The 25,845-nt window shown below is 31.5% G+C and overlaps 3 protein-coding genes across 16 annotated transcripts; 2 read left to right on the top strand and 1 right to left on the bottom strand.

Moving 5' to 3' along the window:
- Positions 1-1,659: 1,659 nt before the first annotated feature.
- LOC110994811 (sodium/hydrogen exchanger 7) lies at positions 1,660-11,884 on the top strand. 13 transcript variants are annotated; one of them, XM_045630398.1, is made up of 16 exons: positions 1,660-2,115; positions 2,285-2,437; positions 2,576-2,736; positions 3,135-3,350; positions 4,191-4,264; positions 5,080-5,221; positions 5,742-5,847; positions 6,392-6,594; positions 6,908-7,019; positions 7,600-7,771; positions 8,120-8,171; positions 8,871-8,900; positions 9,123-9,185; positions 9,851-10,039; positions 10,279-10,365; positions 10,626-11,884. In XM_045630398.1, the coding sequence occupies exons 1-16, from the start codon at positions 1,887-1,889 to the stop codon at positions 10,689-10,691; spliced, it is 2,055 nt and encodes a 684-aa protein (XP_045486354.1). In that variant the 5' UTR covers positions 1,660-1,886; the 3' UTR covers positions 10,692-11,884. The 13 variants fall into 13 exon arrangements, with proteins under 13 accessions (XP_045486354.1, XP_022117356.2, XP_045486350.1 ...); XM_022261664.2 differs by lacking the exon at positions 9,123-9,185 and adding an exon at positions 9,515-9,589 and having other exon boundaries at positions 1,661-2,115; positions 10,501-11,884; XM_045630394.1 differs by lacking the exon at positions 9,123-9,185 and adding an exon at positions 9,515-9,589 and having other exon boundaries at positions 1,661-2,115.
- Positions 11,422-13,397, bottom strand: LOC110994816 (metallo-beta-lactamase domain-containing protein 1). The gene is made up of 5 exons (XM_045630446.1): positions 13,344-13,397; positions 12,868-13,103; positions 12,503-12,667; positions 12,322-12,432; positions 11,422-12,252 (listed from the first exon to the last, which is right to left on the bottom strand). Exons 2-5 carry the CDS (start codon positions 13,016-13,018, stop codon positions 12,059-12,061), a joined length of 621 nt encoding a protein of 206 aa, XP_045486402.1. The 5' UTR covers positions 13,019-13,103; positions 13,344-13,397; the 3' UTR covers positions 11,422-12,058.
- Positions 13,398-13,834: 437 nt separating this feature from the next.
- Positions 13,835-25,805, top strand: LOC110994810 (aspartyl/asparaginyl beta-hydroxylase). 2 transcript variants are annotated; one of them, XM_022261662.2, is made up of 16 exons: positions 13,835-14,139; positions 14,222-14,410; positions 14,662-14,771; positions 15,001-15,438; positions 16,354-16,486; positions 18,550-18,671; positions 19,357-19,468; positions 20,719-20,796; positions 20,874-21,079; positions 21,146-21,518; positions 21,811-21,908; positions 22,718-22,952; positions 23,202-23,307; positions 23,694-24,232; positions 24,496-24,664; positions 25,098-25,805. In XM_022261662.2, exons 1-16 carry the CDS (start codon positions 14,088-14,090, stop codon positions 25,246-25,248), a joined length of 3,111 nt encoding a protein of 1,036 aa, XP_022117354.2. In that variant the 5' UTR covers positions 13,835-14,087; the 3' UTR covers positions 25,249-25,805. The 2 variants fall into 2 exon arrangements, with proteins under 2 accessions (XP_022117354.2, XP_022117355.2); XM_022261663.2 differs by lacking the exon at positions 15,001-15,438 and having other exon boundaries at positions 13,837-14,139.
- The last annotated feature ends 40 nt before the right edge of the window (positions 25,806-25,845 follow it).

The raw sequence follows: 25,845 nt of genomic DNA on the forward strand, positions 1-25,845 counted from the left end.
CACTGGAGTCTGATCACCTACTTGTATATTAGATTAAAAAATGTTCATGAAACAGAGTCAGAAATCAGAGGCCAAGACCTAAAGAGCGGCACTGATTTATTTATTATTTGGTAATAAAGACGAATAAAAGCAAACTAAACATTTGTTTAGATATAGACAAGTCCTGGTCCAAGAGATTCGAAAATTCATATAAGTCACTTTCATTTATAGATTTCATTTCTTTTATAGATAAATTTTTACACTACATTTATGCTATATTTTTATAATAAAATCTACCTAAGAACGTATGTATTTACATAGATTTATTCGGTTTCGAACTGTCGATGCCCAACAGATACATGCGTTTAATATAATACATATAATTTAAAGTATTGTAAACCTGATATTTAAAAAACTGTTAATTTTATAAGGTAAATATTAATAAAAATCAATATTGTCTTTATAATATACAAAAATGTGATTGCCATACAACTTAATCATACAGATTTAATAAAATCAATAAGGTATCTAAGGTATTCAATATACATTTATCTTAATGCATTTGTTAGTATATAACTACAATACTGCTAAATTATCTTACATCGTTATGTTCTCCTTGACACAAAATAGCTTAAGGAAATAAAACTACATTACTTAATTATACATAAACTTATATCGTGTAATAAAAAATGTAAACTTATATCCAAGGTAAAATAGGCTGATTGGAGTAATTGTCAATTAACAGTTAATAATATCGATTGAGCTATGACATAAAAGTGATGCGATGCGATATCATTATATTCTCCAGCGCATACTTGTTATTTTAATTTAACTTCCCCAACCGACTACCTATGTGTACTACATATTTGATATTGATATGTAGAGAACTAGTTAAACCCATATAGAATTGCCTCTTAAAAATATCGGATATATCACATGACGACCTTGACAACTTGACATGTTCGGTGTCGATTTGATATTCATTTATTATAGTGTCGTGAGTTCCGGATGCTTGTAGGTATAATTTGCTCTGAAACCATATTACCTACATGATTAATGAAAAATAATAAATATCGCCCATATTACAAATGTCAAATTAGTACCTTTCATAATGTCTTAATTGCCTTAATTTTTAAAGGGTACTAATTAACACTATTGGTCAAGTGTATTAATGGCTATTTTTTATTATTTACAACCTTCGCCTGTGTTGCACCTTCCGCCATTCACTTTAAATACAACATTAATTTTTGTAGTGCCCTTTATCTACATAATATTTTTTTATATAATTAATACAAATGGTTAGGACGTACTTACAGAAACTGTACTTTTGTACTTATGACAAAGACTGCGGTCACATTTTTATTTTTTTGGCATAATGTTTTTGCTACTCGGCAATACGAGTTCGCATTAACAAATAAAAAATTCAATGTAAAACTAGAAGATATAAATTCAAATTAATATTTAAGTAATAAGCAATTAAATGGCTCCTTAGTACCCCAGGGCCCAGTTACAAAATAACCCAGTTTAATATTTCCCGCGTAAATCGTTATAAAAAGAAATGTTAGATGTTTGCAGTCAAATTTGAAAATACATTTTGATAGAAGACACTAAATCTATATGATGACTAAAGGCTGACAGTTGACAAGTTGTTATTTTCAATCGTTTCAGGTGTCATTAAAAAAAATTACAAAATCGACGATTTTACGTACGACGTTAGTGTTTAGAATAATATTCGATTAATATTGTTTTCTTCGCGGACTACTTTAATAATTTGTATAGCAGTGTTATAAATATATCAGAGAAAATATTCTATAGTGTTTATAAATAAGAATTTCTTTGTTATGTGAGCTTAAGATAATTTCAAATCGATTTTTCCGGTGATGTGATATTTTCGTTCGTTGTGCAAGATGAATCTATTATTTGTCTACTGTAATATCTTTTTGTATATAATTGTGTCATGTGATGCTTCTGGAGCTGATATAGCACTTGATGCTAAGGCTACTTTGCTCCATCGTATAGACAGTTTAAATCTTTTAATATATACATGTCTCCTTACCCTGACCGTGCTTACAATTTGGGTGTTTAAGCACCGTCGTGTGAGCTGGCTCCACGAAACGGGCTTGGCTGTAATATATGGTAGGCTTTATTAATTAACGAATTAAGTATGTAAGTTTATTGAGCTTTTCAAAAAAAAATTTTTTTAACATATATTGTTATTCAACTATTAACTGTTTTTTAAAGTAGTCAAAAAATTATAATGAAAGGCGAATTATTTTAAACTTAATACAATTTTATTATTTTGTAGGTCTTATAGTTGGTGCCATTATTCGATATGGAAGCAGTACAAATGAAATTACATATATTGATGCTCATCCAGATCCAGATTCAAAATATAACCTGTCTGTGCCCCCAGATATGGTTAGGTTCCACTTTCCAGATAAATTTCAAGTAACTGGTGGTGAGTACCTATAGTAGATGGACTTTCAATTAGTACTAATTATGTTAAAGTTTGACATCAGCTTATTTTTTATTATTAAAGTTAATTTCTTCTTCTACAAAATAACTGGGCTTAATTATAACAATAAAAATGTTACAGATGGTCCTGTACCAAACAAAACATATGCCTACAGCTTTAGAGGTGAAATTGTTAATGTAGAACAGAATGAAATAGATCTAAAAGCTACATTTGATCCTGAAATATTTTTCAATATTATTCTTCCACCTATTATATTCCATGCAGGGTACTGTTTAAAAAGAGTAAGTAACTAACAGTTCCACATTCAAAAATATTATAAATTAAATTTGTCTTAGAAAATATAGCTTAGATTGTTTATCTTCACAAACCTTTGCAATACCAAATTTAAGTATTGTTTGTGTATTGTACACAAAATGATTCAAGAATGATATAGATCATTTTAATAAATCTCAACAATCTGTGTCTAAATGCTTTTTCTAACAAACATGAGTACATTAAGGGGGTAAAAAACAATAATAATGCCTTTATAAGACTTCATCATTCATTTTGTATTTTTAATCATAATTATTTTTAACAAAAGAATGTTTAGTGTCTTAAATATTAGAGAAGAGTAACATCAAAGTAGTATGACTAAAGATATAATATAAGAGTTTCAATAAAACTTTTTATTTTCTTTCAGAAATACTTCTTTCGTAATTTAGGTGCTATATTGACTTTTGCAATGGTTGGGACGGCATTATCTGCATTGGTTATTGGATCACTTATGTATGGTTTTGTTCAACTAATGCCAGCATCATTGGCATCAAGCTTCACATTTTTAGACACACTTTACTTTGGTGCACTGATCTCTCCAACTGACCCCTTAACTGTTCTCGCTATTTTCTCACAGCTAAAGGTAAAAGTTTTATAAGTTATATGCTATCTGAAAACAAAAACTTTATCACCTTAGGTTCAAAAATATATTTTAAGTGACAGGGTAGTAGGTAGTAGGTACTACTATTAGTAAAAGAGACTTGGAAATGTGTGGCAAATTTGTGTATATATCCTTACCAACAATATGAGAAATGTTGACCAAGTGGTTATAGCATTTGATTCTTATCCATGAGGTTCAACTCGCACCTGTGAGAAAACATTGAGATAATTGGTAATGTTGTAAGGCAGATCAGCTAATGTCTAAATGCATATTTAGTAATCACTGAATACCCACAACATTTTTTGCCTTAACTCTGTCTTATGTATATTGAATTAGATTTAGCCTTGTCACACTCAGCCTGAGTGTTTATAAAATTTAAACAAAATTTAAAGTGCTAGTAAAAGTTTATGTTTAAACCAGAAAACATTCTTTACCATATTAAAAATTATTAAATAGAGAAATCACTTTACAAATCACCTGATATTATAATTAAATACCTAGAAATCAGGTTAATGACCCCATAGAATAAATTGCTTTGTAACGCAATAATCAGCCATGTTATTTATGAAAAAGAAAAATAATTGTGTCAAGGTATTGATTTATGATAATTACTCAATAATGCATAATCATTTAAGAAATGTCCTTTTATGTTTTAGTCTTACTACAAGACAATTTTTAAACAAGATTTAATATGGCTTTGCACAGTATAAGTATACTAAGCTATTGTAATACGTATTTTATCTTAATAAGATAAAATATAAGATAAAATACCTATTACAATTTTTTACAAGAATGTATGATCATTTGTATATTTATTTTCAGGTTGATGTAAATCTGTATGCAATGATATTTGGCGAAAGTGTCCTAAATGATGCAGTAGCTTTAGTACTTAGCGGGTGAGTATAAATATAATGGACATTTTTTCAATTTAAAACCCAAATACAAAACGGATATATATACTCAATTCAATTTATATTTGGTTTCTGAAACAATTATACTTAAATTAAAAAAAAAATTAAAATCAGTACTGAGTGAATTAAAAACAATTTTTTACTTTAAGAGAAAGTTATTCTATTTAAAATGTGCTTTAAGACCTAAGTATTTAAACAAGCTTTCCGCTAGCACAATTATTAACGATATTATAAATGCTTTAGGACAAATATAAAAAAAACATTTATTTATTTCATTTAATACTAATATAATACTCACACTTATTGCTTAGTTAATTATATTTTTCATCATTATTTTTATCTTGATTATTTTAGATAACATTGTTATCTTTACAAACTGGTTATCCATCAAATATAATTTTGAATATGTTTTACACTGGACTATTGTTGTCATTATTTTATTAAAAGCGCAATTGCGATGTTTATGTTTGAATTGATGTTGTTCTCTCTCTTTCTCTCTCCGTTAATTAGATAAAAATAGCTGAACTCACATTATAAATTTACACGTAGATTAGGCTTTGTTGTTCTCTATAAATATAAAATTTTTAAATGATGAAAATTGTCTGATTTTGATCTTGAAATATTTGTAGAAATTCGGAACAAGTAAAACATTTCTTCTTTTGAGAAAATTGTCACTTGCTGGTCAAATACTTATTAGGCACGTTCAACAATTTTTCGGTTTAACACCTGTGGTTAGTGGTATAAGGGTCCAATTTCTGTGGTATATTTAAAAAAAATATTAAATAAAAATAATGTTTCAGTGCAATTCAAAACTATGAGAAGAGATATTCAACGGATGGCGAGTTTGAAATAACAGCGTTTTTACAAGCCATAGGCGATTTTATCGGAATATTCAGCCTTTCTCTCATTGTTGGAGCTCTCATGGGGTGTTTCACAGCATTGATATCCTTTTTAATAAATAATTATCGACAGTATGTGGCTATACTGAAATGATAACGCGAAAGGACGCGAGACACGAATGCCGCGACATTAATTTTAATGATTATTTTTTATTATTAATTCAAAGAAAATAAGACTTTGATAAATAACTCCCATACATGATCATGGAGATTTAAAGTATACCCGTTAGAATAGTCTTTCAACAATAAATATGTTACCACAAATATATTCATAGCGAATGTAAGGGAGGGAATCCCACTTTAATAGCATAGCATAATCCTAGTCCTGATTCTCAAAAAATAATTATTGCTTCGGGTTATTAGGGGCTGAAAGATAAACATTTTATACAAACAAATGCAAAATTGGGTTGTTCTATGTTGGTTAAATCTAAAAACATTTTTTTAATCTACTGACCTCGTACATTCAGATAAAATAATCGCTTGGCTTATAATTTAATTAATTTCCCTAACAGGCAGTAATTCGCTAGTTCTTTGTCCTATTATTTTTCCTTAATATATAGTACATGACAAAGTTTACGCACGTACGTGACTGGCCACTCCTGGAATCGGCATTGTTTGTTCTGATGTCATACGCGGCTTTCCTCATCGCCGAAGTGTGCGAGTTAACAGGTATGAGATGTGAAAGTGTGATGGCCAAATTACGACCTGATAATTTATCTGTTTGTGAATTATACAAAATAATTCAACACATAAAAAAAACAGATTTTTTAGTATAATTTTCCCGACAATTTCATAAAATTTGATATTGAAAATAAATATGATAATTACATATTTAAAAGCTAACCCCCCTTATTTGTTATAGCTTTTTTGAATTTTTTTAAAGTAAAACAATATCATCGCATCGCTTTTTTTCATAAAAAATAATCTGTGTACTGTCATTTATTTTTTATGAATAAACAAATAAATTATTAAAATATACATAAAAATATTTCTACATTCATTATAATCAGTACAAGTAATAATAATAAACATTACCATACCGTTTTAATACCTTGTGTCCTGTCGGTTTTAGCACAGAAAAGCAGTGCTTGAAATTAATGTTTTGCTTTGTACTAAACTCAATAAAATCTCCCATACTCAATAAACTTATAGCGAAAGCGATAATTCCGAAGTCTCTCAGTATCGTTTATGTCTTTTTTAAATATACTTGCAGGTGTTGTAGCGGTATTATTCTGTGGTATCTGTCAGGCCCATTACACATACAACAACCTCTCTACGGACTCGAGAAATCGGACGAAACAATTGTTTGAATTGCTCAACTTTTTGGCTGAAAACTTCATATTTACATACATAGGTGTTTCGATGTTCACCTTCCCGAAGCACCATTTTGATCCCTGGTTTATTATTGCCGGATTTGTATCCTTTTCTAAATAATTAATTACTTGCTACGAGGTTTTCTTAATTAAAATAAAGGACTCAGTAATAAAAAAGAATATATCATTCGGAAGCAGGGGTTTCACATCATAAATCAATACTAAACCCTACAAGGCCCTGGGAATGACACGCATCTATTTGATTGATTATTTTTTTATATATAGAACCATTTCCACCATAAAGTAATTTAAAAAATGTTGCATTTCTAATCCAGGGCAACTAGCGTCCATCATATCATATATATATATATATATATATATTGTGCTAATTAATATATCCTATACGAAAATAACAGTTGACATCAACTCTTGGTCGAGCAGTAAATATCTATCCCCTATCATTTCTAATGAATCTCGGACGAAAACCACCAATACCCATGAATTTCCAACACATGCTCTTCTTCTCTGGTGAGATTTTTATGCTGTTAATAGATATAAGACAAAAAAATTGTTTTATAAGTAGTGTTTGTCAAATTTTCTGGAGGTAACACAATTATAGTTTCTCGTTGGTTGCCGTTAGCTTTAATGCCAACGAACCTAAACTATACATACTGACCAACATACTATAATATTGTTCAGTAATAATATTATATACGTAGTAGGTATGTGTTCTTTGGACAGTTTATTTTTAATATTGAAGCATCTTTGATTAACGACTTATACTTTTTTAATCATGGTTATAAAAAACTTTTCGCTTATCATTAACATGCCAGTATTAAAATTGCTTAGGCGATCTTAGCGACACAGTACTTTAAAATTTTGATTTGTAAGAACACAGCATTGTGGGTCGTTAAACAAAATATATACAGCGTTTTAACAGTTTTGGTACAAACTTATAAAAAGGTAAGATATTTATATTCATAAATCCTATGTCAACAACATTCTCACACATATATCGGGCTCACCTGATGTTTAATGACACCTTTATCTTTATTATCGAGCTTTCCGGCGAAACAAAAAAAATGTTTATTAAAATTTGTGTCTTTAGGATTGCGTGGCGCCATGTCTTTCGCACTAGCAATCCGCAACACAGTATCAGAGGCGCGTCAGGCGATGTTAACAACCACATCATTGATTGTGATAGCCACAGTTGTACTGCAAGGAGGCGCAGCGACGCATGCTCTTGCGTACTTGCGTATACCCACCGGGTACGAACTTAGGTTAAAAATTTTAGTTAAAATTTAGCTTGGGAATCGGACATAAAACTAACAATCAATTAAATTAATGATCTTTCATAGTTAGAGAAATGGGTCCCAAATATACTAACACTTCTTTTAATATCCATTTTGATATACTAACGTTAAAATAAATTGACGGAACGTCGAAACTGAGTGCTTAAGATCAAATTTTAAGACTATGGTAACAGTAGTTCTAATATAATATTGTATTTAATCATTGAATTTAGACTTATTTATCAACTTCTAAAGTATGTTAAATTTGTATTATAAAAATTCAATTATAATACAAAATTTAAACGTTCTTTTTTCATTTATTTTTAATAATTACAGCCAAGGTCAGAACGAAGAAAGCGACACGTTGCCTTACAGGGATGTGAGAAATGTGAGTAATTTATAATATGATTTATATGCGCAATGCTACCTTAAATAGAAACACGGTAAACTCTAAATCAGCAATTTCTTTTCCCCTTCGGGACTTTGGTTCTAAGCAATTATAAATGCTTCTGTTACTGTAAAATAGTGCTAACAGAATGCAATTGCTAAATCATGTAGCTTAGTTTTGGTTTAGGTTATGCTAAGTTATTTTAAATATGTATCATCAAAATATTGTTAACCAACAAAAAAAAAAATTAACACAATGATTATATTACTTCGTTTTTGACATTAATTTGATTTTCTTAATTATAAATAATCAAAGCTAAAGATCACCTGATATGACATACAACACAGTATATCTCTTCTTAGTGTGTTTTTTCTACTTTTTGTTGGTTTTCAGTTCAGATACCATGTGAAAGACATTATGTAAAAAAATCGCGTGTGGCGACATTATATAATGCACCTTCATGTAGTATTAACATTAAGAATTTAAATGATAGCAATCATATAAGAAGTTTTAATCTTTATCGTAGAATTTAGTTTAATATTTATTTTATATAAGCTCATGCTTACAAGGCTTGGAGATAAAAAAAGAAGTAAAAAAATAAAGAAAACCTAAATTATAAACTACATACGTATGATGTGAGGGTGCACTATTTATCATACGCGTGTCACGCATGTGATTAACATTAAATTATTGTGGCAGCTGTACCAGGCCACGGACGTGGGCAACTCGGTACGTACCTACAAGTTATTGAGCAGCTAACATTTTGTTTAGGTGCTTTTACAATACCCATATTCACTAACAGCGTCTATCATTCATAGCTAAAGAAATTTCCGTGTAGCATTTCGGTACTAACAATTTCGTATAAGCAATATAATTTGTATCTTCAGTATCTCGGTAAATCAGTAGAAATTGAAGTTAAATAATCGCTATAATATAAAAATTTCTCATCAGCCAGGTGATATTAGTTTGGGGCTAAGAAACGTGGACGTAACGACATCGAGTGAGCAAGCACCCGTAAGATCCTTATGGCATGCTGGAGTTTAATAAGCTAACAAGCACAGCATGATCACCTTATATAAACCATTAATTAGTCACCAAATTTTAACAATACAATGCTCTTTGCATGATAACTACACGGAACTTCTTTCACAATTCTCAACGTTAGCCAACATCGAAAAGCAAAGAAAACTTCAAATTTAGATTTTCGCTTTGGTTAGCGTTTTTCATTCATACGCATGACGCATGAAATATTGCAAATGGGAATCAATCTAACACGCACAAATCTTTCTTGCAATATTGCATGTTAACTATTTTTACTTCAATTTTTTGGTTTCAATGTCTAGACTGGCCGCATGGTAGTTAAATGGGGAAAAGACGAGAGCGGAGTCATAATGCCTTGCCACCTTAACTATGAGGACGTATGTATCTTTTATTTACTGTAAATATCTCCCTTTTATTTGCTTTGAGTGTTTGTTTCAAAATTTATACCCTTAAACAGGAAGGGTATCGGGTATCTCTCGTTAAAACTAAAGCTATCTGTCTGCATCTGTATCCCTGCGAAGTAAGTTGCTATTTCATAAAATCAAGGAACAATAAATTGATCAGATTTTACGAAGAGCTTTTCCGGGTTAAACATTAGATTGGAGGACTTTAATCTATGTTTATTTATATTTTTATAGGAAAGCCATCGTGATAGCGGCGATAGCGGAACTGAGAAATCCCGGCTGGCTAAGTTATGGGGTGCGCTGGACTCTCGTTTGCTTAAGCCGCTGCTTACGCACGCAAGACCACCACTAACGGAGACATTGCCCGCGTTCTTTAGACCTCTAGCGCGGCTTTTGACTACCACACGCCAGTACACACAAGGAGTAAGATACTTGTAAAATTTTAAATAATTTACCCCATAGAAGATAAATTTATTTTACTGAATAAACTTAAAAACAGAACGTGAATAAAGTGGTTTGATAAGCATCTAAACCTATCCAAGCGAAAGTATAAGTCGTTTCGTTATTCTTATTTTTTTCGCCCATGGACACTCTCCGGACTCGCAGTGTACATACTCTTTTCTTGAAGCTCTTATTTTCATCTGTCTTATTTATGATTTTAGGACAATAATGGCCTTCGAAGGACCGATTCAGACTCGGATCTGTGTATTGACGAACCACAACCAGTTCCTACAAGTATAGACCCACAGGTATAAGTTCATTTTAAATCTCCTTGCTAAGTGCTTTTTTTACAGGTAATTTAAAATCCATTCATGTATATATATGTTTTCTTCGTTAAAGACATCTTTATGTTTTATTATAAAATTATTTTTTCTTGGTTGCAGCTATCTTTTAGCGTTCGGAATGGATATGGGAATATATAAGTTTAAGCGTTATCAATTATCATCTGTGATATAAAGTCTTAATAGTTTTATTAGAAGAATTTAAGTTTTTTTTTAATTGCATGCAGCAACTTTGGCCCGGACTTGTGGATACAAGGATTTCTGTTGAAGGTATCACTGGCAGTAATATATAAGTTATGAATTGCGAAAAATAAGCTCTTTGTGCCACGAATTTTGTAATGAGGTGCTGCTCCTCAATATATTAATTTCTCTAGTGTTGTTATTTGCATAAATAGAGATTGAACTGGGCAATTACTTTGAGAGTTGCCTCTGTTGACACTGTAGTACCCAGTATTCCAGTTCTATTTTTAATTCCTTCAGCAGAAAGGTACAATATTCCTTAATGAAAGGCATGTCAAAATGACATGTCTCATTGTCATATAACATATTTTACAATTTGGGAAGCATCTGGTGTTTACAAACAAACCTGTCTACCGACGCCTATATGCCCACCAGGATGTGGACTCAACATCATTGTGGCCTTGTCAACCTAATGGTCACATGACATGGCCACATGCATTGCTCAGTACTGCTCTTTTTATGATTTAGTTAAATGTAGGAACTGTCCTTAAAAAATACTGTTTAATGTGAAGCAAATATGTTTCAAAAACATAATCTTCCTTGAGATTTTATTACTTAAATAAAAGGCAATTTAAAAAAAATTGTTATCTGTGCAGTCTCTTTTAAATAGCTAAGCTTTTATCTATGCTAGCACATTTAATAGCTTTATGTGTTGTAAAGAGCACCTGTCACAATAAAACATTATTGGCCCTTTTTATAGAAGTCAATCTTTAAATTTTCAAAAGTTATTTTCAGTTATTAAATCAAAACACAAAAAATATCTAAGATACAAGATTTTTTTTAAATGCAATGGGTTTCCAAATGACAAAAAGGTTGTATATTCAGCACTGCTGTATTTATTTTTGATTCATGTGATATTTAGTTTATAAAGTCGCTGTTTAAATGTACTCCAATTTGAGTTATTTTGAATTGAAGTTGTTTCTATATTATAGAACAGTAGTAACAGACATTTGCACTATCTTTACATATTTCATTAGATTGGATGTACAAATAGTTTTATTTTACAACATTACTACTAGTACATTGTTTATAAATGTAATTGTCTTAAATCTTGAAAAACATAATTCTCATATATGTATATCTATAAGTAGTTTTCATTAATTTACCATAAACCTATCACTTTTTTTACAATGTAATATAGCTTTTCTCTTGTCCATAGACTTGATTGTCATGTATGAGACAATTCTTGGTCACCAAAATTTCTAGGAAAAAATTTGTAATATTTAATAAAATTTTATTCAGAAATTACTTCTCTTTGTAATTTATACTATTAAAACATACCCATCCTTAACATTTCCCTGTACAGCGTAAAATTCCTTTAGCAATATTGAGAATACTAAGTTTTATTTTTTTATATGTCGGAAATAAATAATTCCAAGCCACTAATAGAGATCAAAGTATTAAGAGATATTGTACTCATCTAAAGAATTTGATCTTTTAATTCTATCCTTATTTCATTTGTCACTTTAAACATTGGCCCATGACCTGGAATAATCCAATCTGCTACATCAGCAATCTTGGCTCTATTTTTAGCCTGTTGTATAGGATCTTCAGAACCAACACTCATCCAAATATTCTGGTTCAAAATATCTTCTTGTTTTTCAAATAAATCACCTATGGATATGATTATCAATTATTTTCATGTTATCTGTGGAATTCTTTAAATATATAACTATTTCTTACCAACTATAGCTACAATCTCATCCTTAGACTTTACTAGGACTGTAACATCAGACATGGTATGACCAGGAGTAGGAACAACTTTCACAAATTCATTTATAATGTATTCATTCCCTATAAAAACAATAATTATTGTAGATTTTTAATACTTTTAACTACTTACTATAAAGATATATTTTATTACCTTTCTCAAATGGGTGAATATAATATTTGTCTTTAAAAGAAATGTTCCATCCCACTATGTGGGTTGCCTTAAGAAAGAGATTGTTATTACCAGTATGATCAGAATGTCCATGAGTTGAAATGACATAATTTATTTTATCGCAAGTTAATTTGTGCTTCTCTAATGCTGGAAAAACATAGCACTATATTTAATAAAATTATATTAGCAGTCTTATTAAAAATATTTTTCTTCCCAGTGGAAAGATCTTAGAACTATAATATAAACTATTCGATATAAAAAGTACAATAAAGATTCTATCGATTTTTTTCTTTACTTTTACAAAAAAGTTGAAAGAGATTACAATTCTATAAAGCACAAATACAAACACTGAAGAATTTTTTCTGAATCCCATGGTGTCATTGTATCGACAATTATGTTATGAACTCCTGTTATTAAGGAACACGTGCAATTTGCAATCGTTTCACTACTGCTGTTTTGGTACGAATAACCATCCTGCAAAACGGTAACTTCACTCATCCTTTTGGCACAATGTAAAAAAGGTTTTCTTTATAACCGGCACTTGAAACGAAGAAAACAGCAGTTCTCCTTGCTGATTGCTCCTGCAGTATATCACAATAACAATAGTATATAAATATTATATTTTGATTAATGACCCCTAATTTTTGATTTTTTGAATGTCAATTGTCATGATATATTCAATGGATAATTGGAGATAAAAAACAATCAATATTCCCCTTTATGAAAAACAAAAAAACGTGGGATTTTTAAAGTAATTTAAAGGTTAAGGTAAGTTTTTAATTACTAAGTCTCTTAATAATAATAAAATATTTCAAATTTAGCTTTTATGATTAAATCACATGAATATGGCCATTCGGTGCAATTATTTCGGTAAAGATTACAAGAGTCAAGAACCTACGTCAAAAATCCTTTGACGTTTTCAAAATAATCATTGTTATCACTGTCATTATAAATACTATGTAAAAAATATGTAAAAAGGTTTAGACTGCGTCTATTCATGCGTATAACTGTATGAATAGTCACTTCACAAAGTTTTAAACCACCTTAATATATCAACCATACTTTACGAAATAAGGGTATTACTACTACTGTGTATTTGTATGTGTGTATTATGTGTATATTATAATAAATGAGCTTTATAAGTAATTTTTAAAAACAACAATATTTCAAGCATCAAACTTCCAAAAACTTTAATACAAAAAATGGGCAACACTAGTCTCAAGTCTGTAAGTAAGCTTTGCCAATGGATTTGTATCCGCTGTAATAAATAAATTAAAAAAAAAAAGTGTAAGTAACCAATCAGCTGTTACTATATAAATATTGGCTATCTCTATCTTGAGCTGTCTTTGCCGGTTATTTTTGGGTTAAATTCTAAAATAAATCTAGAATCCAGCAGTTGTTTGTCGTGTAGGTTATTTTAATGTGTAAACGTGCGCCACACTCAATATTAAGTCATATATTAATTGCGCACTTAATATTTCAAACTACATTTCACTCGTGCAGTATTGTAGCCATTGTTTACCAAGTGTTATGAAACAATAGGATTACTTACTGCTGCTAGATAGAAATGTCAGGCGATGTGCAGCCAAGAAAACGAAAAGATAAGAAAAAGAAGAAAGGTATGCATAAAATATTATTTTCCCTGTTTTGCTATGAGTTACAAAGAAAGTATTTATCTAAAGTGATATATTCTGTAATCAGATGACCTGGGTATTGAAGAACCTCGTGGAACAGCCGCCGTGTTCGGAGAAGGCGATGTTTTCATACATTCGTACCATGAACATGGAACTGGTGGTCACTGGTGTGCCAAAATTGTCTTTTTCTCTCTTTTAGCAGTATTAGTAACACTTATTGGCCTCATAATTTTGGAAAATAGAGGTCTCAGTGATTGTAAGTATCTCTATCTTATATAATTTTCAAAGTTTTTTAACAGAATTTGGTTTATATTTATAAACCCAATAATATATAAAATAAAGTATTTTCTATATACTCATTATTTTTTGGAGTCACTGTTTACGAATAGTCTCTAGACTGACTGTATTATTTGATTAATTTATTAATAGATTAAGAATCAAATAATTTATTTGTAAGCAGATATATTTTAAGTATTTAACTTTAATTGATATAAATTTTGGATATAGTGGAGGCAAATGCAGTTGAATCTCGATATTCTGGTGTCTTAGAAGGATGGATTGAAGATACACAAGATGATGACCATCACGATGAACATACATTAGAGTTAAATCACCCTGTAAGTTACTATGTTCAAAACAGCAGGTAGTTTATAGAGACAAAAATTAATAATTATATATTCATGATCTCTGAATTATATCTATATTATTACCAATTAGTATACATTTTATTCAAAAATTACATAGATTAACATGAAGAAATTTGATAAAACTATTAGGTAAACACCATACCCTACATCTTATACATATCTTGTTTTTTATGCCTTTTAATTAAATCTAAAATATAAGGATGATGAAGAACTACATGAAGCTGATGATGAAGATATTGAACACAATGGTGACGACGAAGACAACCATAATGATAACGATGATGAACATAATGAATCACATGAAGTCGACGATGAAGAGGATGACAGCTATGAGGTTGAGGAAGAACAAAATAGTGAAGAAAATGTAGATGAAATTGAAGAACATGTTAATGCAGACATGGCATACAGTGCATACAAACAATATGATCAAAATAGTGCAGAAAATTATGAAAGTGATGAAGAAGATCAAACAGTAAAGGATGATTATAATGTAAGCGAAGAAAACGATGATGAAAGGGATGATGATGAAGAGGACAATGAGAATGACGAATATGAACAAAACGTAAATAATGAGAAAATTGAAAATAATCACAACGGCGACTACATTGATGATAATGATGACGTATGGGAAAAAGAGGTGCAAAAAACTTTAAAGGAATGTGTGTGGTTTAAGGGTTCCGTATTAATTAATGTATTATAACATATTCTACTCACGTAATTTTCTAACAGCGTTGTTTATTTTATTTTATATTCTTACATGAATATCTATGGAAACCCATGATTTGGCCCTTAAACATATTTGTAGTACTAAAACCAATATGTTTTAAATAATTGGCAGATAACCAGCATTGCTTTCTAAATTTAACTTTTACTATGTTAGACGTGCAATTACAACTTTTTTGTATTAATTGCGTTTATATAAATAACATTTAACGTCTAAAACTATTTATTGTTTTGTCAAATGTTTCTTAAGAGGCATAGGCATGATGGAACTTCTTTTCTCTAAAACTAATACTGACTTTTAAAGTGTGTGGTTTGGCTTATGATTACTATTACATATTTTATTTCAGTACATTTATAATTTAAAATAATATAATATTATTTAAAAAATTGTATTAGTTTACAAATCTTTCATGAAATGAATGAATGATGAATGTGTATCGATGTTTAAAGAGAATTTAACTACGGAGTTAAATTAACTACGGATATTATAAAAGAGCAGTTTTAGGTGGGCTTCAGCGTGTCTCTTGTCCTTTATGCCGTAGGATTTCGACTTGGCTTTGCACGAAACATCTTGAAGAATGAGGCACACCTTAAACCCAAAAAGTCGTAGGCGTGTGTCAGTCACGAGAAATGATCACGAAACAAATTAAGAAATCTGAGCTCTAGACCTTAAACGTTGCACCATTAGTTGTATTACAATATCTGTAAACCCCTATAATTTAACACTTTTACAATATAATATATTTTTATTATATTTATTTATAATTTTTTTATTTTTTTATTTACAATATAATAGATATCTTCAATTACAACATTGATTACATTTTAGGAGGAACATGAAGAGGATGGTGGAGATGATGACGAGGATGATGAAGTTGAGAGAATTGAACGCGAAATTTCAGATGAAGTTATTCTCTCCTCGGAAGTAAACGAAGAGGACGATGAAGTTGGTGATGATAATGGTACATTAAGTTACATAATCCAATGATTTATATATATATATATATATATCAGGTCCTTACAAATGAAATTGGCGTTTCGTCGTTTTTCGAGCAAATATTTTAGTTAGGAATTTAAATTCAAATTTTTAAAGCTCCACTTAATTTTTTTTCTTGACGTCACTATATTTATAAAATGGAAATGATAAAGTATCGCGTTCTTTAAGAGTACGATAGAAACACGAGAAAAATAAACTCACGTTTAGGAAAAATCATAGGTTTGTTATGTGTTGGTTTGTCCACCGTTGCCACTCAGAGGCACGGCTAGGTAACCAAGTGCATCGGTTGTCGCACTTTCTTGCTTTGTACCCTGCCCAACGTCATTTCAGGTGGCATTTCATGTTTAGCTGCGTCTATAATGTTTGTTTTTATTTCGTATTGTTGTACATTTAAGCCTATTTCTCAAATTCAAACCTAACATATTCCATTCTGCCGATCGTTGAAATGTATTGTCCTTATTATTTTATGCTGATAGGCCATGATTGGCAGTAGTGTAGGTGGAGTATAAACTCATTGGTGTAGGATAAACTCATTTGAGACTTGAAACTGTGTTTGACCAATTTGTACTCCAGACTTTTTTAATTTTTCTCTCTACCTCCTCTATATAATGGCTTTAAATTGATATATTTTGGCCAAGGTAGACATACTGGTCAATACCTACCTCTATATTTCTACTGTTGACGATATTTACTGTATTTTACGACATTTGTCGTAATACTTACATGTATTTTTAGGATTCATTTCCAGTCCACACTCTCTACTTGTCTTCTAGGGCTTGATGCATGTACTTTAAGTCTTCATGGTTTTTACTTAAGTATTAGAACAATGTCATCTGCGAACCAAAGATGGCTTAAATTTTTCGCCATTGATGTTTACTCCAACCTTCACCAATCCAGCTTTCTGAAGATAAATTCAAGAAGTGCCGTTAATGAATTTGGCGACATGGGTTCGCCCTGCCGAACACCCCTTTTCAGATGTTACCGTTGTTAAAAAAGGTAACATACCTTTCTTCTCCAACTTGAATGTAGCTGTACTTCTTTTGTACTTATATCTTTTGTAGTAGTTAACAAAGCTAACTAGAATTTGTTATGCAAGATTGTGTCGAAGGCTTTGAACTAGTCCACTAAGGCTATATGGCTATATTACTTAACTGGCACAATAATGAAGGGATTTTAAATGTGCGAGCTGATCGGAAGCGCTCATCACAATAGCTGAACCCAGCCGAACCAGCCAAATCGTAAATCAGTACATTTTTGATTGAAGCACAAGCAAATATTTAGTCCGAAAAAGCTACTTGTGAGCGTTTGGTAGACTAATGTAGAACGACCGGTTCGTGGACTATAACTTTTTTAAATTTGGCCAGACGTGGAAAAGTTAGCTGCTAAACAACCAAAGTTGGTCAAAAGCTCTAGGCCACTGCTGGTTCACGACAACGCTAGACGCATTGCACAATAGACTGATACCAAATTAGAGGAGCTTCAATTGGAATGTCTTAAGACATCCACCGTATTCCCTGGACCTTGCTCCTACAGGATACATATAATTGGAATCGGATAAATTTGATGGCAAAAGTTCGTAGATGGCAGTGTACTTTTTGTTGTACATACAAAACGCCAATTTCTACAACCATTACATTCAAGATATATATTTGCCCATACTCCAAACAATGTATTATGTAGTATATCTACAATGTACATCATATTTTATATGTACCAAATCAAACCATAATCACTGTTTACGTAAGTGCAATAAGAAATTACTATGGAAAAATATATAATTTAGGTATTAAAGTCTCAGTGTTTGAATTGGCTGGTATTATTAAAAATTTTAATTGTTCATATACAAAGGCCACGAATAATGAGGCTTATATTTGGCCCACAGACGGAGAAGCTTTAACATGTACATCGTTGTAGAAACAGCATATAAATTGAATAATATTTTCATGCTGTTTCTTTATGTAATAAGTAAGTTCCATATTTTTTCTGAATACTTTGACAAACTTTATTTATCTAATACAATATAATCAGATGGTTCTGAAGAAGACGATGATGATGAGGAAAATGACGCCCAAAGCACGCAAATTGAAGATGACGATGAGCCGCCAGTTGAACGTATATCTATACCTCCACCTGGGAAACCGTACACTGAGGTAAAATACAATACACTAAAAGATTGTTTTTTAATTCTTTAATATCATTGTTTATAGTAAATTAACTCTTAGTCTATGAAACTAATTAAAATCAGAGAAAATTATGAAAAACTTGACTATACGCTCAATAACCTATGCACTTGGTACTAAAAGCTTGGCAAGTAAATTTTAAATGTATCATCACAAAATTTATGTTTTATTATTATTTATTCCCACCGTAAATACGATCGTCGCGTCAATCCGAAACTTTTCATAACAAAATCAGATTGTAAATTCAGATGTTTACTGACAGCATACCCTTATTTTGTGTAATCTTAATATTGACTGATAGTCAATGCGGAAATGCTGTATTCGAATTTTGTCATTTGTAAAAGTATTCACAATTAATACTGTTATGAATAAAAAATCACGGTTCCAGATTCAAAGCGCTTATTTATCACAATTTTCCTGCTTTTTATCATTTTCAAACTATAAGAGTAGCATGAAAAAATTAAACTTTGACGTATTCCGTTTGATTACTATTGCTCATGACCTCTTTAGTCCAATATACGTGATGCAACATGATACACTGTTCCTTTTGTTTTCAATTACCGTACGATAATTCCTAATTACTTCTCGATAAATGTGTCGCACATTCAAGCCAATAGCAGGATCATCTCATACTTACAAAAAATGTATAAAACAGATAGAAGAAGAAACTGTCCAGAAGACGCCAGATACCTTAGCTGACGAGGAAGAGTACGAGAGACAGCAAGAGGAATTGAAAAAAGAACGCGAGGCGCAATCTTCACAGGGCAGTAAGTTTATAGAAACCTTTATAGATTTTGGCTTGCATATTTTTTTGGCACATTCCTTATCTCTGTCCTCAATGAGATTGCATGTTTCCGTACCTGGGTTTAGTTGAGGTTTTACATCTAATTAATTTAGTCATTTTTAATTATTAATCGGAAACCTGCAGGATATTAAAAAGTTATGTTTGGTTTATTTGCGATGTTTTATTTACACCAAAGTACTCGGCGCTGTCCTTCAAACTACATATGGTAGCTAAAAAATAACACTAATCACGAAATTTAATACTATTGTCTATGAAATAAAAATAATATAAGGGATGCAATCTGAGGCAAGACCAAGATATATAGAGCCACTGGATTATTATTTTATTTATTATATTATATTACTTATTATATATTACATACTTAAATATTGAATAGTTTTCTAACGAGTTTAATCGATTTTTTATTGCTACGTTGTTGCATTTATTAATGGCAGCTGTTTTGGAAATATCTTTACGCTTTATTAATAAATATGGCGCTGTCATTAAAATTAATACTAACATAAATGCTTTACTTGGCTTGGCTTTTGCTAACTTGTACATTTTTTTCCGCTTTTTCCGTAATGAGTGTAACTGTAAGTAACTTGTCTTCGTCCATGCACATAGATTTTTGCATTTTTTGCATTTTGAATTGCATACAATCACTGAGTGATTAATTAATTCGTTCAATTGATTAGATCTCAGGGAATGTTGAGCCATTGTCACGGATTACCGAATTATAGTAAAACTAAAATACCGCGAACTTCGGCCAACGCTATATTTCGCGTCGCCCACGCATCTCTCGAGTCACGTAAAACTGGCTCATTCGTGGCGACCACAAGTGAGACGCGCACGTACAAACTATTTATAAAATTCATTTTACAAAGTACATGACATGCATCCGATAGTTTCTTTTGGTTTAGATATTTACCATGGCTTCGCGCGTATGGAAGGTAATTTTAGTTCTTACATAACTATGGCGTAATTAACACTAATCCAGAAATAGTCTACAAAAATTGAAATACATCTTTAGGTTTTGTTCAATACATCATTACTATCATTGAGGTCGGTCTTCAAATTCAGAAATTTAACTGTGTGAATGGAAATAGTACGAAAAAATGAATTACCGTATCGCAGAAGCATAAATAAATTCATAGAACCTTTTGAATGCGAATTATTTATAGTTATGATGTATTTGTATGGAAGCCAGTGAATTAAGAAGCGCGTATGTTGCAGTGTGGCTGAAATTGCTGGTCGGCGGCGCTTTACTCGCCGCAACTCATGCGGTAGTGCGTCGCGCAACAGCCCCGCGTGGTGCGTAGTACTGTCCTATTAGTATTATTTATTATTCAAAGATCGAATCAGTAATAAATAGAAAATTGGTCTGACAGATGAACCCGAAGAAGAACATTTCGTTGAACAGCCTTCTGTATCTGAAAGACGCATGACACTCATATCACAAACACAGGAGGAAACTCCAGAGAAACAAATAGATCCACAGGAGGAAATAATTAAAAAAACATCTGCTATTGTTCAATCAGTTCCTTTACCAAAACTAAGTAATGAAGAAAATAAGATCGCAAATGTTGCGAAAGAAGTAAGTACGCAAAATGTTAACCTTAATAAACAAAGAAGCGTAAATAAAATTATTTGTATTTATTAGGAAATGGAAGAAAAACATCTGAAAGACGAAGTAGAAAAAGAGCTCTACAGTGACGAAGAAGAGGAGGAAGATGAACTTGAAGAAGATGAGGAGGAGGAGGAGGAAGAAGTAGAAGATATAGTGGTAAAAAAACCTGAAATGAAGGAAACTAAAACGGCGCCCGTAAACAAACCTGCTAAACCGCTTGAAGAACCGACCGAAGAAGACGAAGATGTTGAAATAATCTATGAAGAAGAAATTGAGGAAGAGTTAGAAGATGAGGAGGAAGAAGAAGTCGAAGAAGAAATATCAGATGTTGATGATTCGGACTTATTAAATCGATTAGAGGCTAAATATGGTCGGCTACCGGAACCAGAGAGGCCGGGAAAAAACAGTAATGAACTCTCGTGCGCTCGCTACATAACCTTAGCCTTGGCATGTGCAATAACTTAGCAATAATTTGGCATGACTAACCATGTGAGTGATATTAACTATTTTCGTTTGTGCTATAGAATCAAAATGTTTGATTACTCCTATACAGGAAATGTTTATCATTATTTATAAGAGTAGGTATATAAGTTAATACCTTTAGTTAAAAATTTAAAGACATCTATTAATAACGATAATACTAAATATAGGTATAGATTTTATTTATAAATTTAAGAATACTATTTTTCTTTTTACAGAGGAAGGTGGTAATAGTATAGAAGATGATTGGCCGGGAGAGCCTAACGACCCCTATTGGTCACAGCAACTAGATCTTGCCGAAGAAGAACTTCGACAGGTATGAATTCTTCAACTGAAACTAGAAAGGATTTATTGGGATATTCAGACTTTGAGGCAGCCACATTAATCGGTCGGCTGTACCGAATATTAGAAGTAAACACGATATCAGCCTAAGATAATATTCATATTTATATATAGTTGTCATATATTGATTGCATTATTTCTCGCGAATAAAATAGGCGAATGATAGACAGTTTTATTAAGACAAGGTATTTTTGTCTGAAATAGTAACAAAATTGATATAATATCTCGTCAAAATTGTTGGTGGTCGTCAAACTTTTGTTTTTTTAACCGTAAAGCATGACCATATGCATGTTTTTAAATTGTTTTCGGCACGTAACATAGGCAAATTTTGCTTAGTGGGAGAAAGTTCGCGCATGTAGTTTTACATACAAAATGACTTCTACGCATCTAACAATGGCCAATTTATATGCCAGACACTACTAACACTTCTAGACCCACCAACAATCATTCAAATAATCAAAAAATTACAACAAAATTATTATTACAGGGCTGGTTGGAATAATAGCAATCTGCTAATAACTTTGCTCGTTGTGCCATTTTTTTTTTATTTTTCGTCTTTAGGTCGGTCAGATTGTATTGTGCGCCCGCACCCCGCGCATAATTCCTCTGCCGATCTTTTGATGACTAACTTAGTCGTTTCTGTTTCATTTTGTTTTACAATAATCCTCTCTTAAAATTCTACTATATCAGAATATTTGTTGTTAGTTTTAGCCTCGTTGTATTTAGCTATAATTTTAGTAGTTTAGTTTGAGATGTTGTGTGAATGTTGACTAACTCATTGAGGGGGCGTGGTCTTCGTGCGAGCAACGTGCGTCTGCGATGGAACTAAAAGGCAGTGCGCGCGCGCAATTTGTTATCGCAAAATGTTTGGATTTAATGGCAGAAGCAAAGAGAGATAACCGCTTGCTTTCGAGGGCAATTACAGCCTACGTGGCGCTACTTAAGATGAATGAACGATTATCCGATAGAAAACTCGTTGACATAGCTCAACGGGCTATTGATAGAATACAATTTAGAGGTAAGCTTTAATTTAAATATTTATTTAAAAGGCACTTAATAATATTACTTTTTGGGTACGGTGCTGCGTCATCCATGACTATCAGAGAAAGACTGATACACACTTTAATACTAATCAATAATGACACGAATTTCGCAATATAATTTTTAGAAGCAATGCAAGCCAATGGATTTTTTCCAAATTTTAGATAAAAATTTAGTTTCATAAATTAATTTAAATTAATTAAGACATCAATAAATATTTTTTTAGGTACATATTTGAATGCCGAACCTGTATACCGTTTATTGATCCGTCGTTTCCCTGATAACGTGCACTATCGGAATAATTTGACAGTGAGCTTCCTCATGGCTAATAGGTACAAAAATAATTATGAATAATAAAACGTCTATGCAGAAAGAGAACGTTCGTGGGGTCACTGCAGTCCTAAATGATTTTTTTAATGTTGATAACACTGTTATGCATATATATCATAGCGAGTAGCACTATAGTTCGAGTGATCATTTTGATACTTAATATCAAAGATTTTAAAGTATATTTGGTTGATTCTTAAGTTTTTGTAAATAAATGAATTAACGCAAATAAGAATACTGTCCAGACGCTAGTTAGCATAACCGCAAAGCCGGTTTTCTTTTCGCACAGATTGTTACTTAGTTTGTATTGAGTTTTTTAGAAAATCAGTTTTAACCTTAAAAAGTTATATGACTTTAGCTTTGCAATTTATATTTATTTTAAATATTTTAGAGCGGACTTAGCAGATACAGTTCTCAAAGAAACTCTTAAACTCTGGCCAAACGATCGCATCGCGTTAGCCCACTATGGATTCGTATTAAAAAACCAATACAACAAATTGGAAGAGTCTGTCATATATTTACAAAAGGCTTTAGAAGGTGATGCTGAAGGCGCTAATGAACCCCGATTTTTTTACCACCTGGGAGATGCGTTATTACAGCTCGGAAGACTTAAAGAAGCACAAGAAATTCATGAAAAAGGGGCTAAATTGGGCCATTTTCTCTCGCCAGATCAAAGGTCCTTGTACAATGTGGTTCGCTTAAAAAGTCGGCCCTGGTGGCCCGTTGAAGCTACACCTTATGTAAAACTTGTTCGAGACTTGGAGAATTCATGGAAAGATATTCTTAAAGAGGGTTTAGCGGCAAAGGAATTATTTGAAAAAGAAAAGGAAGGGTTAAAGGAAAGGGGAGAATGGTCACAATTAGATGTTTTTGTAAGGGGACAGGAGATTCCAGGAAGGTGCAAACGCGCGCCTGTAACGTGTTCTATAGGTATTTAAATCTATAAGCTATGAATATAATGTTTTATGATTGCACTCCATGTAAAAAACCCGATAAATCAATCGAATCGATCTAAACCGATTTTCATAGACCTTCCTATAGGCAATAACGCAAATCTGAAGATAACATAAAATGTCTTTATGAAAAGATAAGATTCTTAGCTCTTCATAACTTATTAACTTGATTTTTTTTTTGTTACATCATTTAACTAAAAAAAATACCGGCTTCAAAAACAGAAATTTTCTCACTTTCAGTACGCCAAGAGGCAGGTGCCCGCTGCCGCAGAGGTCAAATAAAATTCAGTTTAATGGAGGCCGGTACTCACGTTAGACCTCATGTCGGGCCCACTAACTGTCGTCTGAGGATGCATTTAGCTCTCAGTAACACCAAAGACACGTATATCAGAGTTGGAAAAGTAATTAGGTACGTGTTTTATTTTCAAGTTCTTTTTGACACAAACGTTAGACTGTTGAAATATTACTATTATACGATTTTTACATTTTCCAACGATTATGGTAAGGTTATGAGTAGCGGTATCACTTAACGTCAAATATAATGTAGATGATGCTGTGGCGTAGAATGTTATCTAATCTTTGATATCTTCCATTATATCTAAAATCATTAATCATCAGTACCAATATATAGCCCCTTGATGGCCTTAGCCCCCGTAAGTAGATTTCACAATCGCAATCTATTCAAAATCATGATTACTATAAAATTTGCTTAATAAACGCTAATTTTCTTAATAAATAAATTATTTTCGAAACATTTACGTAATGTAAATTTCAAATTATTTACTCGTTTTAATTCTGAACAAATTCCGTAAAAGAGAAATGCCAAAATAAATGTATTTCAGGCAATGGGAATTAGGCAAAGTTTTCATATTTGATGACAGCTTTGAACATGAAGTATGGCATAATGGTACAGGGTCAAGACTTGTACTTATAGTGGATGTGTGGCACCCGGGTCTCACGGCCGCCGAAAGGAAAACATTACCCGCCATATAACACTCTCAATATCTACAACTCGCATCACTTTGTCTAAATCCATTTACATTTAAAATATTTCACCCCTAGTCATAATTTAAAGCGTGAAACCTTATTCATAAAAAATAATCTTTCACTGATTTTAACTACCCTGTCTCACTCTACCACAGCTTAAAATGCAATTTGGCAAAAAGAGACGAAACAGTTGAGTGATTTTGTTTGACTTTATTGTCTTACTGATGATTTTTTAATAAAGGGTAACCATAGTTTGGTATATGCATTATTATAAAAATATTATATTTAAATCTTACATCAAAACAGTAAGAAACCATGTGCAAGCATAGAAAAATAAACAATGTTTGTGGTTGTTTTATAAGTAATGTCAATCAAGCTTGTTAAGTTTTATAATGAATATTATGTACACTTCTTGGATGTGTAAATAATGGCTCAGGCAGCCAACGTTTTTGTGTATGTTAAATTAATACAGAAAAATCAATGTATAATTTGATTTACGAATTGGTCTTTTTGTAGAATAATTGGTGTAACTGAATTTCACATGAATATATTTACAATGCTCATCTTGGTTTTTATTTCACTCCCTACATATGTTAAATAAAA

The sequence above is a fragment of the Pieris rapae genome, chromosome 1, assembly GCF_905147795.1.
Source record: "Pieris rapae chromosome 1, ilPieRapa1.1, whole genome shotgun sequence".
NCBI classification, from domain to species: domain Eukaryota; kingdom Metazoa; phylum Arthropoda; class Insecta; order Lepidoptera; family Pieridae; genus Pieris; species Pieris rapae.